The sequence below is a fragment of the Cinclus cinclus genome, chromosome 2, assembly GCF_963662255.1.
Source record: "Cinclus cinclus chromosome 2, bCinCin1.1, whole genome shotgun sequence".
Classification (NCBI taxonomy): domain Eukaryota; kingdom Metazoa; phylum Chordata; class Aves; order Passeriformes; family Cinclidae; genus Cinclus; species Cinclus cinclus.
In genome coordinates, this window is record NC_085047.1 from 110,598,494 (window position 1) to 110,617,226 (window position 18,733).

Sequence of the window (18,733 nt, forward strand, 5' to 3'; positions counted from 1 at the left end):
CTGAGTGCGCTCTTGGAATTCCCATGATGGGATCAGTACTGTATGCTGCAAGAACCACCACACAAACCCATCCACAGAAAAATCTCAGGTCACCTGGAACAACTCAGATGAGCATATAACACACAGTGCAGAGCATAATGCTTGGTCCGATTCCATGGAAAACTCCCTGGTTTTGACTCTCAGTCACAGGAATATTGAACTGAATCTTAATGACAAAGAAGGCAGAATATGTGTATTTTTGCTTTAGCAGGTTTATCTATTTATATGATTGCATGTAGGAAACAAGCATTCACACATAGCAACATAAACTCATAATGAAAATTCAGAATGCCTGCATTTTGCTGACAGGCTCACCTTGACCCCAGCTGCACACCAATTTGCTGCTCAGTAACATATACAGGTACTGAAACTACATAGAAACCACAGAACAAAGTTGGAGTACTTGGAATGAGTTAAGAATAAAAGCACCGCGACTAAAGCTCTTGATGTGATTAAATCGCTCTTAGAACAGTTTTACTGAAAGATATTTTTATAATAAGATTTTTGCAATGATGGAAAATTCTACATTAACAATAGAGGTTCACAAAAGACTGCAAAACCTCTTCATGTTTTACTGATAAAAACCATTCTGTTAAAGTTATTGGAAAAATAAGCCAGTGTCAAATGGTACTCAAACTGCAGCAAGAGTTTTAAAAGAAAAGAATCTCATTTCAGACCACCCATATTCCTCCCCTTTCCCTTTTGTTGTTCTCTTAAATAAAGATTTCTCTGTACATAAACTGCCATGTAGTAACATTTGGAAAAGACTCCCTTTCAGTGCTGCTACTTTCAGTAGGCACCTTCTGGGTATTTCTGACACAGCAAGGTTATGACAGAATAAAAGGAATGGCCGAGTCCTCTATCAGTAGGTTGGCAGAACAGGAACAAATGTTGTGGGGTAAGGGAAAAAGTTCTTGACATTCACATTTCTGATGCACAGCTGTCTTTTGAGTTTTCTACCTTCCTGCATCTTCTGTTTTCCTTACCAGATGATCCAGCTTCCAAGCACTGCAGGACCACATTAACTGAGGGTGAAGCAAATATCTAATTTTCACTGATTATAAAGCCTTTAAGCAATGCTGAAGGGGGTCAAATAATGTACCCAGGCTCAAGCAACATCTGTTCTCACAGAGCAGTGAGAGAAATTAGAACAACTACAGGCCAGCTTGTGAAAGCTTTCCTGTTTTAATTCTGTTATCAGAGGTGAATGTGGGGCACAAGGAGTTTGTTCCAGGCTAGAGTCACTTGGAAAAGTCAGGTAAAGTTTCTGGCACCAGACAATACCAATCTTTAATTTTGTCTTCTCTAAACTGTCTAACTTCCTAATCAGCCAGGAGTCAAGGGAGCACAAAAGCAGCTGAAAGGCACCTATCATGGGCTATAGGGTGCCAATTATCCTGTAGAGCAGAAAGCAACCAAGCATTTCACATTTCAAAATGACAGTCACAGAAATTCTAAAAGGGAGGAAAATGTAGCTTGACTATATCAACCTTACATATTTTATTAAAGCACTTTCACTTTCAGCTATTCAGGTAATTTCTAAAGTGGTTATTTAGTCTACTTCCTTTCAAAACAATGTCTATAGTGACATCTAGAGCCTGGATACTGCAGTTAGTTTAATGTGTTCTACTCCCAAACTTTACAGCTCTGCATTGCTTTTGCCAAAACAAAACACTGATGGTTTACAGTGCTTTAGATTGATACCTTGGACATTTTTTCCTAACCTATATACTTTGAACAGGTTCATTTCTAAGGATGGTATTAAAAAAAAAAAAAAAAAAAAAAACAACCCTGTGATTCTAAGGTTCTAAGGGACAGGATAAGCCCTAAATAAATTTCCACTTTAACCTCAGTGAAACAGGCCTCCCTCAGAGGCCCTTGAAGCTGGAATTTATTTTTTCAAGAATATGGTCCAAGAAAAACAAGTGGAGCTTTCATGAAGACACAGCAACATGAAGATGATGTTAATTCTGAAATTCATGTGGTACCAAAACCAAACAATTAAAAGTACCTAAAATCTTCAACACATAAAAAATGAGACATTCTACAAGCAATTAAGAGACAATTTTTAGAATCTGTTTTAAGAAATAACTATTAAAACACCAAACTTAAAAAGAAAGCCTGTTACATAATAATCTTCTTGACTTTAAAAGGAAAGGAGTAAGAGGTTGAGAATGGTCTGCAATGTCTGGCTACAGAAGGCCAGATGACTCCTAACAAAAATCACCAGTTCAGTGTCTGTACTCTCTCCCCTCACAGGTCACCTGCAGGAGTTTGAAGCACAGTTTACTCTTTATCAATCTCCTCTACTCACTAAAATCCAAGAGTCACTTCTCAAACTGCACCATCAGAGCTTGCTAGAATTTTCCTTAATTCCTACAGTGCTTGACTCGCTTTGGATGAAACCAAACTCTTGGAGAAGTGGGAATAAATACTTTAGGCAGTGGCATTAACACTTTAAGAATATGCATATTCAAACTGAAGAGTCAAGCCCACTTGTTAAAACACCCAACTACTTAAATTAAAGTACTTTGGGATAAACTACTTACATAAATATCCACAGAAACAATACAAAGCTTACCAGATCAAAACCAATATATACATATAGTGGTCTTAAACACAGCATTTCTCCTCCCAAACTTATTTATATTAAAGAAGTTTCCATAATAATAAATGTTTTTTGGACTGTCTCCAAGAAGTAGATGACATTACTAATACTGTAGCATTTAAGCATGTGCATCTCTATGAAATTTTGGTGTGAATGAGGGCTGTCATTATGCTGTCAAATTGATGCCAATAAACTACCAATTCCAGTTTATGTAATTAATTTATATACACATTTTCCTAACAAGAACAAAATGCAAGCAGATTCTGTATGAATATTCAAAAACCAGAAATTAAACTGACTTTTAAAGCAAGTTGTAATCAAATGCATGTGTAATTTGTGAATACAGACCTCCTGAATGTTCTACATTGATGGAATTAGGGTGGGTTTTAGTCTTACATGACACAGTAAGATTAAAGACACACTCAGCAAATAAAGATTCCTTTTCTACAGCTCCTGCCTTCTCTAAATTATAGAAACTGAAATTAGTAGTTTGCATTGTTGTGGTGAAGAATAAATAAAGAGTAATTAAGCCTCTTACCTTCACATCTCTGTGAATTATATTATTATCATGACAGTAACGTAGAGCTTCCAGTATCTGTCTCATGTAATGACTGAAAAAACAAACATATTATGCATGACAAAGCTGCAGGAAAAATTACTACACACATTTAACAATCTAAGTATTAAGAGTACTAACTGTAAAAAACAAATCAACCAATTTAACATCAAATACACAGAGTTCTGTAGAATGATGTTTATGCTTATAATAGTGAATAATACAATCTAAAGCTTGAGAATTATTCTTGTTGAAGCCTAGGGAAATCAGTAAAGAAAAATCTGTGTTTTCCATGTTTTTGTAAAGGTTTCAAATGTTCAATAATTCTCCCTGACACAACAAGGAAGTCGGGGACCCTCCTTTTTTTTTTTTTTTTTTCTCTTTTTTTTTCAGTAACATAACACAAAATAAAGAAAAAAAAAGTGAGTATCAGTGCTTGATTTTTCCGGAAAAGGATTGCACCAAGGTCTTGGCTTGCATGATGCAGACTGGAGAGCAATCTCTCACTCCACTGTGTCCAAAGGATGCCCCAAAGATCACTGACCACAGCAGAGCCAACAAACACACCCAGCAGCAGCCTGTGCTGCATCAGAGCATTGCTGTGGGCTAAGAGAGGCAATCCTTGTCCTCTGGAGGCTCCAGCTGGTTAAAGGCAATTTTTTTTTTGCATAGGAACATAGCAATGCACTGAGATCAAGCTGCTCAGGAAGGCTGGGGAATCTCCCTCCTTGGAGGTATTCCAGACCCCACTGGACAAAGCCTTGAGCAAGAGGATACAAATGCTGTGCTGACCCTGCCTTGAGCAGCAGGTTGAAATACAGACACAGATGTCTCCTCCAACCTGGTTTCTACAATGCTAAAAAATCTACAGTGCTGAGAAAAGCAAACCAAGAATCCTGTGGGCTTTGAGCTCAACTACCAAGCCACTAGGACAGTGGCTTTCACTACCCTTTTGCAATCTTATAGACTCTTTCACCTTAAGTTAATCTCAGAAGTGAAAGGCTGAAGTGACCATAAATACAGTGACAAATAAGAAAGAAAAATCCAAGCCAACTCGATCTAGCAAGACCAGGAAAATTCTCAGCCTGTCAAGCAAGTCACCTAATACCATCATATGAGAGATCCATAAATGCAAACACAGCCAAGTAGGTACTGGATGTGAAATACAACTTTACTCAGTAATCTCATCCAAATCTGTTAACTAGTAAAAGGCAAAATGCTCCAAAATTCTTCTTTGATTATGCTAATTATTGTAATAAACATCTAGAGTATGGAAACAGGATTGTTTATAGTACTCCAACTTTCAACTTTTAGCTAACAGATTGTACAACAGTATATTCTCTCCTATTGCATTCTATCCTGAGGGATTAATTAAAATCATAATAAATACCTGGCTACAGCCTCGCTGTAGACAAATCCAGCATCTGCTCTCTTCACAATTTCAAAACAGAGGTCTGCTCCATCCATACTGCAGGTAAAAAGAGGCAAATATGCTTAAAACTGATAATTACAATAAATTACATAAAAATGCTTCAAAACCTATTTGTTTCCTGTACATAAATCTTACATAAAATACTCTAGATATAAGTACAGTGCATTACTCAATAAAACAGCATTTAATAGGAAATCTAATTGGAAATGGCCTGCCACAGGTTAACCATTTTATATCCCTCAAGTCATCTAACAGTTCTCTTAAAGCATTACCAATACCAAACATTTACTTTATTGCTTAAACTGCTCCGTGAACAAGGGTGTGCAAGAAAAGTCAATGCCCTGGAAAGAGGACACTGCAATTTAACAATTAGCTCCTGATATTAGGCTGTGTTCTTATAAGCATTACAAGTGCAACTCTATACAAACAACTGCAGTAATAAAAAAATGTTACTCAATTTGAATTTTAAATGAAGACTTTGAAAAATACCGTAGAAATACATTACAGTCTTGCCAGTTGGCATTCTCCTCTGGCTAATTACACAGCCAAGAGATTTTACAGCTCACAGACACCTGAGAACACTGACAGCCCACATACTGTATCACCAGCTCTGAAACTTGATACCTTTTTCTTCTTCTCCCTCATCTTTCTGATCACCTAACTTCCCACAACGAGCAGCATTACACTTCAGATGTAGATATATTCATAGACCTTAGTCTGAAATTAGGCAGCCATTTCTCTAAAATGAAAGCAGTCTGGTGCTGCCCTCCTTTTCCCTCTCCTGGAAGGGACCTAAGGCAGATTGGTATCTAGAAATATTCACAGCCTGATGGGGTAAGAAGAGATAACAAGAGCTAACAGGTACAGTAAAAATCCCATAACTCATGTTTACTAAGGCACTTGCAAAAATATTGAATGGAACATGACATTTTCAGCTTTCACACCTTTTCTTTTTGCACTCCACAAAGAATCAAGGGGGTTTAGATAAAATCCAAAAGGCAGAATTTCCAGGGCATCTGGACAGCCAACATTCCCAGGGCTGTTTCAGTAAGCTATTCAGAGTATCAGCATCACTTCTGCTCTGTTACATACCTGCAATGCCAAACTTCTGCTTAGGGAGTCATAAGCCACATGCAGAAGCTTTAATTCCCAAATAAATCCCAAAGGTCTCCCTCATGCAAAACACACTATTATGTGGATAGAGCACTGACACCTATAAGAGGGACTGGTGACCAAAAGAAAAGTACATTGAAGAATGCAAAGAACCCCAAATTGCCAAACCACATCTCTTCTTCATGGCATCAATATATTCCTCCATACATTTTTTCCCCAGCAGTTTTTCTGTCTTGCACAACTCCCAACACCAGGTCTGCATACAGGGCTAAATATCACTCAGACAATATCACAGAGCTCATACAGCAGCCATGGAGCAGGTTCACTGAGAGCAGCATAAACCTGGAATTCACTGACTCATTGGAAAAACATCCTTCATGTCAACCCCTCAACCCTTTATTAAATGTAGACTATACAAAATGTATGATCAGCTACCAAAAATAAGGAGATGTCATTTTCATGGAGCAGCAGAACCCTTCAGAAGACAAATTATCTGTACTTTGTAACAAGTCAGTGAAATTAAAGATCCAGCTTTTTAGCAGCATCAATGGTTTCTGAGACACGGAAGGAGTGTAATGTTTTTGCATTAACTTTTCTATTACACAAGGTGTTTACAATTAGCATGGTCTTTTACATGTATTTCTACTTCCCACTTAGAGATACCAGCATTTTTCATTGAAATTTGTACCAGTAAAGGGCCAGTTTGAATTTCTTCTTGTCAAATACGTTTGAAAGTTTTACTTCCTTAAGATGAACTCTTTTGGCCTCCCAAGCACAAATATGAGTCAGGTGTATTTTGATCTCTGACTTCAACTGACTACTTTTTCAAGACAAAATCTTTTTTTTAAAGAGCAGATTTTGATTCATGTGCAAAGAGGGCTTGTATCACTCCATGTGATACAATATATTCAATACATGATACTGAATTTTACCTAAAAAGTGAGACTTTTGCCTAGCTGAGGCTGAAAAAGAGCCAGTCAACCTCAGTTATAAGAAATACAAGAAAATTCAGTGAACCAACAGACTAAAACTCAGTAATAGCTCAACCAGTTACCAGATGTCTTTGCAGAAACTAAAAGCCTTGTATGATATAAGAGCAATGAAGTTTTGGAATACAGAATGAAAGTTCAGGAAGTCTTAAGGGTTTGCAACTAGCATGTTGAAAGCACTAGCACTAGCATGTGAAAACCACAAAAAAAAAATATTAAAAAAAAGTTAAAATCCACTGAAGTAAACATACAAATATATTCATGCTGAAGACATAAGTGGATGATGCAAAATTGGGAAAAAACAGAACACAGTCGTAACCTGAGAGAATTCCCTGACACCAGCAGAGGGAGCTCATGGAAGGGACATGAACTGACCAGGACCAATGTATTTTAATAAAATATGTATCTGCAATAAGCAAATAGAAATATTTATATATATTATATACAGAAATCTGCTGTGATACCAGCAGTGACTGAAGAACAGACAGCACACTGCATAAGAAATCTGTGTTTTCATATTCAAATTCGATAGCTTTGAATTTGCAGACCTAATAGGATGTGGCCTACAATTTAATTTATTGATGAAGAATAAGAAAGGTTTAAAAGCACTGTTTCATTTAGGGAACTGAACTGTTACATAATAAAAATAAGATTGAAAAAAATCAGAGTTGGCATATTGCTTATAACTGAGTTTTATACCATGTATATTCAAAGCTTGTGCATGATGGCATTTTCCCCTTCACTTGGACAGTTTTTATATACTTGCTATCTTCACTTACCTCTAATAAGCCAACTGCAACCCTGTTAAATACTGCTGTTATGAATCTGAGATTTTAAACCTGAAGCATTTTTACAAGTTAGCTACATTAAATGACAAAGCTATATGTACACAATTATATTTATATATCCTTCCTAACTGCAAAATCTCAATAGAACAGTTATTCTCATGTCCCAAGACAGAGATCTCTCTTAGAATGCACCAAGAAAAACAAACCCACCTATGTACAGTGGTGAGACAATATTCTGTAAATGATCAGACACCAAGGTATTTGGAATGCACTCACTGCTCCTGTATCTGAGCTCTTCAGAATGGCAGTACTCTCAGTCCAAATATACTGAGAATAAACTCCAAATAATGTACTCCTAAGTCTAAAATGTGGTTTTCAGATGCTTCAAAATGAATATTTGCTTTCTTTTAGAAATATTACAGGTAGGTCTGATCCTTCTCAAAGTATTCTCACTGATAAAAATTAATGGTCAATAGGTAAAAATGTAATAAGCAATAGAATATTAAGTGACACACGTATACCATAGAGAAAACAGTACTCTAAATAAAACCAGGGGGTCCTCATCAGTCTCTACAAATGCCTGAAAGAGGTTGCAGCCAGGTCAGGGTTGGTTTATTCTCTCAGGTAACAAAAGCAATCAGAAAAGGCAAAATGGCCTCGATTTGTGCTGGGGGAGGTTTACATTGAATAGCAGTAAAAATTTCTTCACTGAGAGGATTGTCAAGCATGAGAACAGCATGCCCAGGTTAATGGTGCAGTCACCATCCCCAGGGTTTTTAGAAGATGTGTAGGTTTGGAATTTAGGGACATGGTTTAGTGGTGGACTTGGCACTGCTGGGTTAATGGTTGGACTTGATGACCTTACAGGGTCTTTTCCAACCTAAATGACCCCATGATTCTATACAGCTGCCAGCAAGTAACACCAAGAATGGGAAAGAAAATTCCAACTCTATTATAGAGAGCAGAACTGGCCTTTCTCAGATGTAAGGTGTCTCCAGAGCCTCCAAGGCATCATTTCCTTTGGAGTACAGAGTCCCTCTGGGGGGCAGCTGGGATGTGTGTGAGGGAAAGCATTTTGCACAGGTAGACCCTCTCTCATTTGTAATGCAGTAATGCCTAAATACTTTAAAAAAAGTATTTTCAACTTGGCAGTAAGACCTTCTGGAATAGGGTCTGCTTCTTACTGTACATGTGCAATTCATTTATTATGACCACCTGCTTCACTGCAAATGATTACAGCAGCACCATGCAGCCTCCTGGTAATCTGATATATAGGGCATTCTAGAGAGTGCTTGAGTTTGTGCATGAATAGGGGGCTCAAAACACAGCTCATTATTTGATGTTAAACCTCACTGCTACTGCTCATCTTCATCAGTGCTTCTATGAATAGTGGTTTGATTTTTAAAATGTTTCTTTTCCACAAAAGGCTTTCAAAATTGGACACAAAGTGTACATTTTCCCCAGTGGTTCAATCAGTAGTTACCAGGTCCATGCTACAATTGCTTATTTCTCTCGTACTTTTCCTGCCTCAGTAGGTTTGGAAAGATACTCAGGGTCCTCCTAGCAGCTGCCCCATGCAGCTCACAGCCTATGACACATAAGGGAACCAATGGATCATTTATGTGCGAGTGATGGCACAAAGTTTTAGGTGTGGTTATTCCATGCATTTCATGTGCTGCACCTGACTCAGTTTTTGTAGAGACAAATCCCTCTACAGATACCCCTGTGAGGCCCCCTTGGGATTCTCTCTGAGATAAGATAAACCACATACTCAGAAATGACTCATGTTGGAAAAATGTAGATTTCCTCTTATCTTTTTAGAATATCATTGGTTAGATTTGATTCTTTATAATTGGTTGTCCCAAACAAAGAAAGATAATATAGCTGGTTAAAATGTGTTAACCCTGTACCCTATTGGTTTACTTTTGATCCCACCTGAGCCCTACAGAAGTACATGTAGTACTCTGCATATTTGGAGATTGCTGGCGGAACCCCTTTCATGGGAGAAATAAAGCCTGTGGAAAAAGTCTGAGCTGCTCTCCCGGTCTTTTTATGTCAGCTGAAGGAGGTCCCTGTGAGCCAAGATAAAATCACAATAGAGCTGGCAAGTCAGTGCTTACATACCTTGTAACTGACCCCTGCCCCAGAAAAGCAGGGACAGGGGGGAAGAAAAGATATAAGTTTTCATGCAAAGCACCTGCCAGCCCACAGATCACTCTTCCCAGCTGGGTTTATGTCTCCTCTGCAGATCTGTGTTGTCTTCTCCCTTTTGGTCACTTCAGAGCAACCAGACCCTAATGAAATGTATTCTAGAACTGTAGACAGAAATTTGCTGTGAATCAGCTGAGCTGGTTACAATAAAAGCATAATGAACAGAGAGCAGTAGGGGAGGAAATTAATTACCTGCATGTACAGAGATGCTTTTCTGCTAACTCCAAGTTTGTTTTTATGGTCACAGTTACAGAGGGGCCCTAACTGCTCAGACTCAGACAATACATCTCACTGCACACAAACACCAGTCTGCTGCTGAATCACTTCACCAAAGCATCCCCTCCAGCACAACAGCACATCCTGCCACAGCCTTTCCATTCCCTCCCACATTTCCAGCACAGGTGTTCCTACTGCCTCATTTTCTGTCACTGCTACAAAAGACTGATGATTTTTGTGTACAAAGGAGACAAGGACATACGTATGATAAACAATCATCCCTCAAATAATTTAGCTTCGTAATTCCTTCTTTCATGTGGCCTGAAGTCAGGTGCAGTATTTGTGTAGTAATTCTAATTGTTCAGGCTTTTTATGTGTACAAGCATAAATTATAATAGGGTTGTCATTAAAAAATAATTACTGCTTTTGTCTCATATTTCTAAGCTATCAGCATGGTAAAAATAGAAGCAAACCCTTTTTTTTTCCATTTCAAAATCCTGTTAATTATCTGAGTATGATTACCCAAGGTGTACATAATTATTTCATAATAGGGTAATTAAAGTCCCTTGGTCCATGCTTTGGGATTTTCAAAATAAAAAGCAAAGTCAGTATTGAATCAAAATGTACAGAGAGGAAAACACAGAACAATTATTTCACAAACCTAAGTTTATAAACTCATACAAAAAACACAGAAGACTTGCAAACAACAGTTTTCTGCTATACCTAACGTTTTTGTTGTGGCTTTTGTACTACCTCAATGGTAAAACATGTGACCATTATTTTTTATGTGGACATCCCAAATCAAATTCTTGGCTCTACGGGGGAAGGCAGTTTTACCAAACAAACCAGTATGTCGTGCTTACTCCAACATCAGCAAAGAAAGAATGTGCTAATTTTTGGGCTGCTCCTCTTCTTCGTTTCTTGATTTTGAATAAAAATACCCATCCATTGCTCAAAAGTCACGTTTTGTTCCCTCTTACAACTAAACTCCTACATTCAAAGATCCAAAACAAATCTTTCAGACAAAAACCTCTTTTCATATACTGTGAACAGGAATATTGATTTACAAGAATAGCTAGATACACCAATAACTTTACTTTCTTATCAAATAATAGAAAAGCAGTGCTAAAGAAACAACAGTGTGGAAAACAAGAAAATTTCACAACTGGAACAAAATACCCTCAGTTACCCAAAGACGATGTCCACCAGCAGATTTTCAACTTGTTCTCTTACCCTGCAGCCATCAAGAAAGATCATGCCTGTCTTTAGAAAACCCTAGTGTTCACCACTTAGACAGTGGGACAACCTTTTTTTTATTTATTTATTTATTTTAAATTTGGGACAATCTGGACTTGTCAGAAGTATTTTCAAAGCACTCAAGACCTCCGAGTTACAAAACCTACAGGTGTGAGCAGAGCTACTTTTAGGATTTTATTTGGCAAATGACAACACAGAAAGGCAGAATCAAGGAGAGAAACTTACAACTCAAAGACCATATAAAGCATTCCATCTGAGCTGTATGTCTCCAAGAGTTCAACAATGTGAGGATGCTTCAGCATGTGACAAATACTGGCTTCTCTCTTCAGATCTGTGGAAAATAAGAACATAGTTGCAGATTAGCTATACATTCAAGCTGTTAAGAACACAATGTTTGGAAAGACGTATACATTTGAAATTTCTAATAAATTCATTAATCTTTATAAAGAACACTGGCAAGATGACATTTAATTATGGCTAATTAAATACTCACCTATCTCTCAAAACTTAACAGACTCTTGAATTTACATACTAATAGAAGATCTCCTTGGTCATAGTCTAAAGAACTCTACAGAAGTGAGTTCCTTTAATGTATAGTTGTAGACCACACTGAGATTTTCATCCTAAGTATTTAACAACAGAATTACCTCCAAATGCAGAAGACAATCTTTCAGCACACTACAGAACTACTAATAACTGGAGGTCTCTATTCTCAATCCTCAGCTTAAAGCAAGGTGAACTGGAGCAGATTGTGCAGGCTCACACCCAGCTGAGCTCTGAACATGTCCAGGTGTGGAAACTCTACAGCCTGCCCAGAAAACCTACACCAGTACCTGATCATCCTCATAAGTAATGAAGTGTTCTTGTTATGTTTAAACTTCTTGCAGTTTACTTCTTCAATGGTATTTGTTTAAAAATCACATTATATTAAATTACACTGGCATAAATTTTAATCAGCATACACTAATTTGTATCTCTGCTCTAGAGAAGAGTGAATAAAGTAGGAAAAGTTGCAACTAAAAGAGCAGAAACCACTCTGAAATATCTCAAAGCTTGAGAGATTTTGTTTTAACCAACACTCTTTCTGAGCACAAATCAATCCTTCTGCAGACAAAGAAATGCTAAAAACCAAACCTAACTGAATTTTCTTTCTTCTTTGTTGAAAATTTTTGGTATTTTTGTTATTTAATCATCCTGAAACTTTTTATATTTTAACTTATGTACTTGTGTTCTAGAAAAAAATAGCAAAATTTTGAATGAATAGCTTTGATGATAATTTAATAAGTGAGCAAAATACCAGTCTGAATTCTGAAGCAGACATTTTGCTTTTCTGTTCTCCTTCCATACAATTGGTCATTGTTCAAGAATGACCTACACATGCATTTATGGAGAAATAAAAATACGATTTCTTGGTTTGAGAATATTCATCATATAACTGGGCTACACTATAAAAGAATTCATTAAGATGGACTATTTTCACATGTGCCCTCTTACCATTTTTAACATGAATAAATTATATTGAAAAATGCAAGCAGAAGATGAGGTTTTTTTTTTGTGAAGCATTTAACAGGTGCCTCAGATTTATGCTAGACTCTGGATCTTTCAGCCATCTGTAAATTCAAATTAAAAGCTGAGAGTTTGGAAACGACTGAATTTCAATCCAAGGAAAATGTTCAGATTCACAAAGTGCAAATTTTGTTACCAGAACTTTCATGATACACCTGCATTACGTGTGTCCTCCCTCACAACATTGCAAATATAATCTAAAAGCAAAAGGACAGTGCAATCCTTTAGAAACCATCATGTAATGGCACCTTAGGAAGTGCAAGCAGAACAGCAAACAGAAGTATTGGTCAGTGATACAGAAGAAATTGTGATAAAGAAATTAATGTAAAATTTGCCTTGATTTACCCATCTATTTATGTAGATGAAATTCTACAAGCTAAGAAAAGAGGAGTATGTCTTTCCCTATGGAAAATAATCACATCAGTTCTTACAACACCTCAATGCAGAACAACCACTAAAGCCACACTGTACCCTTCCCTTGCATCACAACAGGCAATGATTTCACATTAAATGAGGTTCACTCAAGTACACACCCAGTCCTTCCTAAACAGGATCAGACATGAGCACACTGAGGAGCAGTGTGAGAGAATGAAAAACTGTGATTCTGTGTATGACTAGGAGCTTCAGAAAATATGCTTTTATTTTGTTTCTTACTTCGTAACAATTTCAGCACCACCACACCTCACTCTGGCATCTGATACCTATTTCAGATGGAACACCAAGTGAAAATATCCAACAGGAAATTACAGGAAAGTTCTGCTTTATTTATAAGCAACAATTCATGTTCAAAATAGTTTATTTTTGCTGCTCCCTTAATTAATATTTTGTGGGCTTTATTTGAAAGGAATTAGAACTGAAAGGAAGAAAGTATATGCTGCCATTTCCCTCATTCCTCTGCCTCTGTGTAATATTGGATGAGTGCAACAATTGCTCACAGACTGAGCACCAGCACAAGAGTAAGGAGAAACAAAGTGGAAAATAAAATCTCCAAACAGCAAAACAAATGAACAGAAGTTACAGAACAAGGCTTTTTATGACTAAGGGGTCTTGGGGCTAAGAGCTGAACAAAGTCCTATTTTAAACACAGCAGAGACCTGTTCAACAGTAGGCCTATTAAGAAAGTGAGGTATAAAGAGACAAATACATACCACACTGGTTCAACAAAGCCACAGGGCAGGAAAGAGATGATGGATTCTGAAGTACATTTGGACCATGACCCAAAGGTCAAAGTAAGTCACGTTTAAGACTGGTAAAAAGGAAAGGGTAGGAGGAGAAAAGGCAGAGATGACACGTTTCACCGTTTTCACTTAAAAAAATGACATTGGCATCTACTCAATCCTTTATCAAATGCTTTTTCCAGACTGAATTAAATTGTACCTCTGCAGGTTCAAGACGTAAATAGAATCCCAAATACCCACAGACACAGTTCCAGTTCTGAATGCAACACAAACCCAAGCAGAAATTTGGTTGCACCAGATGATTGAGGGTTTCCTAAGAAAAATCCCATTATTTTCTTGCGAGCTACAATATTATCTGCAGCATCATTCTGAACACAACATTGTATGAACTATTTCCTACCTCCCATTTTAAACTTTTTTAAACCTCTGCTGAGTATCTGAGCCATGTAGTAACCAAGGTCCCAGACAAATCCCATATTCAAATCAGCCTTTCCTATTCCAGATACCTACAAAAGATTCAAGACAATTCCAGAATCTGCCAATGGAGTAAGTTGATTTTAAGCAGCAAGAGGTGATGTGTCATTTACTAATGGTCATGTGTCCCATATTTACAGCAGTCTCCTTCACCAGTAAACAAAATTTAGCTGAAAGAACATACCCTCAGGCAAGACAAGGTCTTGGAATCTAAACCAAACTCATCTTTCACTGGCTGGACTATTTAACTTCATTTGAATCATTTCTGAATCCTTCATCTATTCATTTTTCTCTTCTTGCTATGGCTGAAGAAATTGCTTTTTGGTTCATTCCTTAAGCCTTCTCTGTCAGCACTTTTTTTCAAAATTAAACATAATTGACAACAGCAATAACAAATAGAACTGCAAGTTTTAAAGGCACAAGCTTTAGTAGTTTCTCTGCCAGCTGCATGAAAGGTATTGTCACACAACCAAGAATAGGGAAAAAGATCTGGTGTTCCATTTAACTAGTTCAGCACACAGGCTTGTACGTTACATCATAATTTGAAAAGCATTTACAAGCTATCCTTTTACACAACCGTTACCAGTAAATGTTTCAGAATTTCAGTCTGTGTATAAAACATTGAGGTTGTTTTTTAGCAACTGGAGACATGTTAAAGTTTCCATTTTAGACCTGGGTAATTATTTAGAGAGGCATTAAAGTTGTTAAAATGGCAGGAAAGTTCAGACTTCGGTAACAAAGAAGAAAATTTCGAAGATGGGAAAGGGAATTCCCAGCCATAATCACCAGAGAAAATACAGCCTCATGTGTGGATAGTGACATTTCTGGAAGCACTAAAAAAGATAAATGCTCTAAATAATTGCACAGAAAGATATATCAGTCTTTGATAGAAAACATAAAGTATGAGTATCACTTAAAATTCCCATGGGAATTAACAACCTAATATCCTACACATCTCTGACAATTCTGGCAAACACCTAATTCCTTTCAAAATCTAATACCCAGGGTTTTAAAACATCTCAAATATATTGAAAATATATTTTCAAAACATGTTCATGGAAGAATCAGATGATCTCTAGCAGTCTACATAATAGCACCATTTCATTATTTTAAAAGTGACATGCACAGACTGTAGCAGCCCCATCTTTTTTTGGGACAGACAGCTCCAAGTTTCTTAGCAAGATGGAAGACACATGTCATTTTTATGAATACACAATTCATCTTTATACATACACCATTCTGATTTTCCAGGTTGAGGCCTTTAAAGGATTAGTTTTCCAGCCACAGCTTGGGTATGGCAGTATTTTAAAGGAAGTATCTGCATCCGTAAGCTTCTTGCCTAAAACGCTTTTATGTATTTTGTACAGTAAGATATGATTATATACACTTTAAATAGATGTGGCAGTATTAAGTTTTAAAGGGAAATCAATATGCTTTGTTCACTTGGTTATGTAATTCTCACCAAGCTTCCTTTGGTGAGCATTGTGGAGAAGCTCCTGACCACCCAAATGGAATTCTTCCAGGAACAGTTAAACTGAACTGTGTGCCTTGGAAATGTGCCTAAAGCATGGACAAGGGAGACACTGAGATCTCAGCCTACACACACACACACACACACACACACACACACACTGGGTTTTGTCCTGGGGATTATTGGCCTTTGCTTGATGTTAAACTCCCACTTAGGCTCCTGCACAGCCAGGCAGGGGTAGAAAATACAAGTAACAAAAACAAAATAACTCAAGGGTTGAGATAAAGACAAGGAGATTGCTTATCAGCTATTTTCAGCCAAATAGCCTTGATGGAATTAACTTATTTTTTGCCCATTAAAACAAGTACTGATTTGGGTAGGGGGAGTCAAGAAGATAAACATGAAACTGAGAACTTTCCTCCCCCCTTTCATGGGCTTAACTGCACTCCTTCACTTCAGCCCCCTCCAGCCCCAGCAAGGGTCCTCCATCTGCTCTGCCCTGGCCAATCTCTTTCCCTGACCTTGCTGTGCCCTCCTTTTGTCCCACACTCCCTACACCTTGCCCCAGTGTTTCCTACCCTTCCTAAGATGCATCTTCCAGAAGCACCACGCACAAGGCTGATGGGCTCAGCTTTGCCTGGGAACCCACAGCCCCAAGCCTCTTGCTACAAAAGCTGTCCCTGCACCCTCCCGTTATCAATAACTTGCCATTTACACCTAATGCAGATCTAATCCCCTTTCAGCTGCAGACACTACACACCTCTGCCTCAAATCATCCTATAACAGCCCCACTGAACATCCTGCACAACTCCAAATTCCAGTTTAACCAATCACACCCTACCTGAGGTCATGCTTCCAAAACCAGGCGAACTTCCAGGGAAATAGTGACTTTAAAAATTTCCCTATCTCCTATCTTTGCCCATTCTTGCTGCTCTGTGTAAATTACTTCTAGGTTTTATTACTCTAATAACACATCAGGGAAGTCATAAAAGCTCTCAGTGCAGCCAACACACTGCAACAGGAACGAGCAGCTGGAGGTGGGAACATCCTGTATTGACATTGGCAGTGAAACTCCTGTACTGCAGAACCACAACAATGCTTCTGCCCCCAAGATTTGTTCTTTTAAAATATTTTTTTTTTCTTCCACGAGAGAGTATTCCCCTTTCCCTTAATTAAAACAGCACCTCCTGTCTCCCTGGGATATGGGAGCGACTCCTCATCAGACAGATACATCTGACCAGTTAATGACTTGCTGCCTCAACAAGCACTAAAAGCTTTTCCTGCCTCTCCTCCCACACACTTTGGGGTGCCTGAGGCTCTGGGGTAGCCAAGCTGATTTAACTGCTCCTGTTTCCCCCTTCATCCCACACACATTCCTACCCTCTGTTCCAGCAGCCTGCAGCTCGTCACACCACACACCAAAACCATTTCAGTGCTTACTCAGTTAAGAAAAATATAAATTTATTTTTGTCTCCACTGTTTTGCAGTTTTAGCACGGGAAATGGCTCACGAGCAACCTCAGTTACAGAACTCAACCTAAAAGAATGAAGGAATACGGAAGGAGAAAGAAAGCAAGGCTGGGAAAAGCAGCCTTTAAAGCTGCTTAGGATGCTGCAAAATGCAAGTACAACTTTCCCCCCCCCGAAAGTGTCTCCATTGTCACCAAATCTTTATTGCATTATCCATCTGTACCTTAGCAAACATGCACCAAAAAGAAACAAATGCATGTAGCTGTGAGTAGCCCTTGATAAAAACACCATGGGAATCAACAAGGACAATGGCAATGTGAGAGAATCCTTCTCCCATCAGTATCTTTTGTTTTAATGCTACTGTAGCATTTGTAAACAAAATGCTGGCATGATGCAAGAACAGCAAAAAGCAGCTACAGCTAATATTCCCCTTCCTGAGACGTCCATGAAGAAACCTATGGAAATATTCATTTTGTGGAATTAGACTTTGTAGATGTTTGTTAAATTCTGAGTAACTTTCACTTGCTACTCGATTCTTTCTCACTATTTGGACATAAATATAAACACGTTAATGGCTTTTTAGCTGGAGTTGGGTGTCTTGGGAGAATTTAAAGGCAATTTTCCTTCCTCAATTTATAGTCTCTCACCTATGATGAATGTGAAACTGGGTGTGAAAAAATCCCATTTTTTTTCTCAACTTCTGACACATCCACCAGACTTGCCCAGAATCAAATATCTGACAGACAGTGTAAGTTGGTTTGCATGATTGTGTCCATGAAAACAACTCCCTCCCCTTTTATTCATTTCCTCATTTTTACTAACATGCAAGTAAGCAATGCTTCATAAACAAAATAGTGCATTTTAGGAAATTAATCAACTTGAACTGATAAAAATGTATAAGAATGCCCAAAAGAGTATTTAACAGCTGCCTACTGCAGATAACCTAAACCCATTTCATTTAATTAAATGGTAATTCTTAGCAACTTTTGCAAAGCACCCACCCCACTGAAAAAATCTAACAATTTTCAAGGAAGTACAAAGATTAGTCTCTCTTCTAAGACTTGTCACATTCTATGTCCTATTGGTTAATACTCAACAGCAGGTTCAGAGGTAGGGGTAAAGGGAAAGAAGACACATAAGAATGTGAAAGCAATACTTTCTGGATTATTAGTGGTTTTTAATTAATTATATGTACAATCTGTCTTTCCTCTGTGGCAAAGCAGCAGTTTCTAAAGTGCTTCACAAACTCAGGAAAGAATATAACCATCAGAAGTAGGGTTACAAACTCCATAAATTTAAAAAGGAGTAAGGAGGGTTCCCTCTGTCACAAGACTGGCTTTCCAAATAGAAATTGAATTGTTGCTGA

At 37.8% G+C, this 18,733-nt stretch overlaps 1 protein-coding gene across 5 annotated transcripts in view; it reads right to left on the reverse strand.

Moving 5' to 3' along the window:
- Positions 1–18,733, reverse strand: part of CASK (calcium/calmodulin dependent serine protein kinase) — a 183,846-nt gene that overhangs the window by 93,912 nt on the left and 71,201 nt on the right. For all 5 annotated transcript variants that reach the window (XM_062515189.1, XM_062515186.1, XM_062515191.1 and 2 more), the window contains exons 3-5: positions 11,435–11,540; positions 4,594–4,671; positions 3,186–3,258 (exon numbers count right to left, since the gene is read on the reverse strand). In XM_062515189.1, coding sequence (XP_062371173.1) covers positions 3,186–3,258; positions 4,594–4,671; positions 11,435–11,540 — 257 coding nt within the window. The remainder of the gene's footprint in view (positions 1–3,185; positions 3,259–4,593; positions 4,672–11,434; positions 11,541–18,733) is intronic.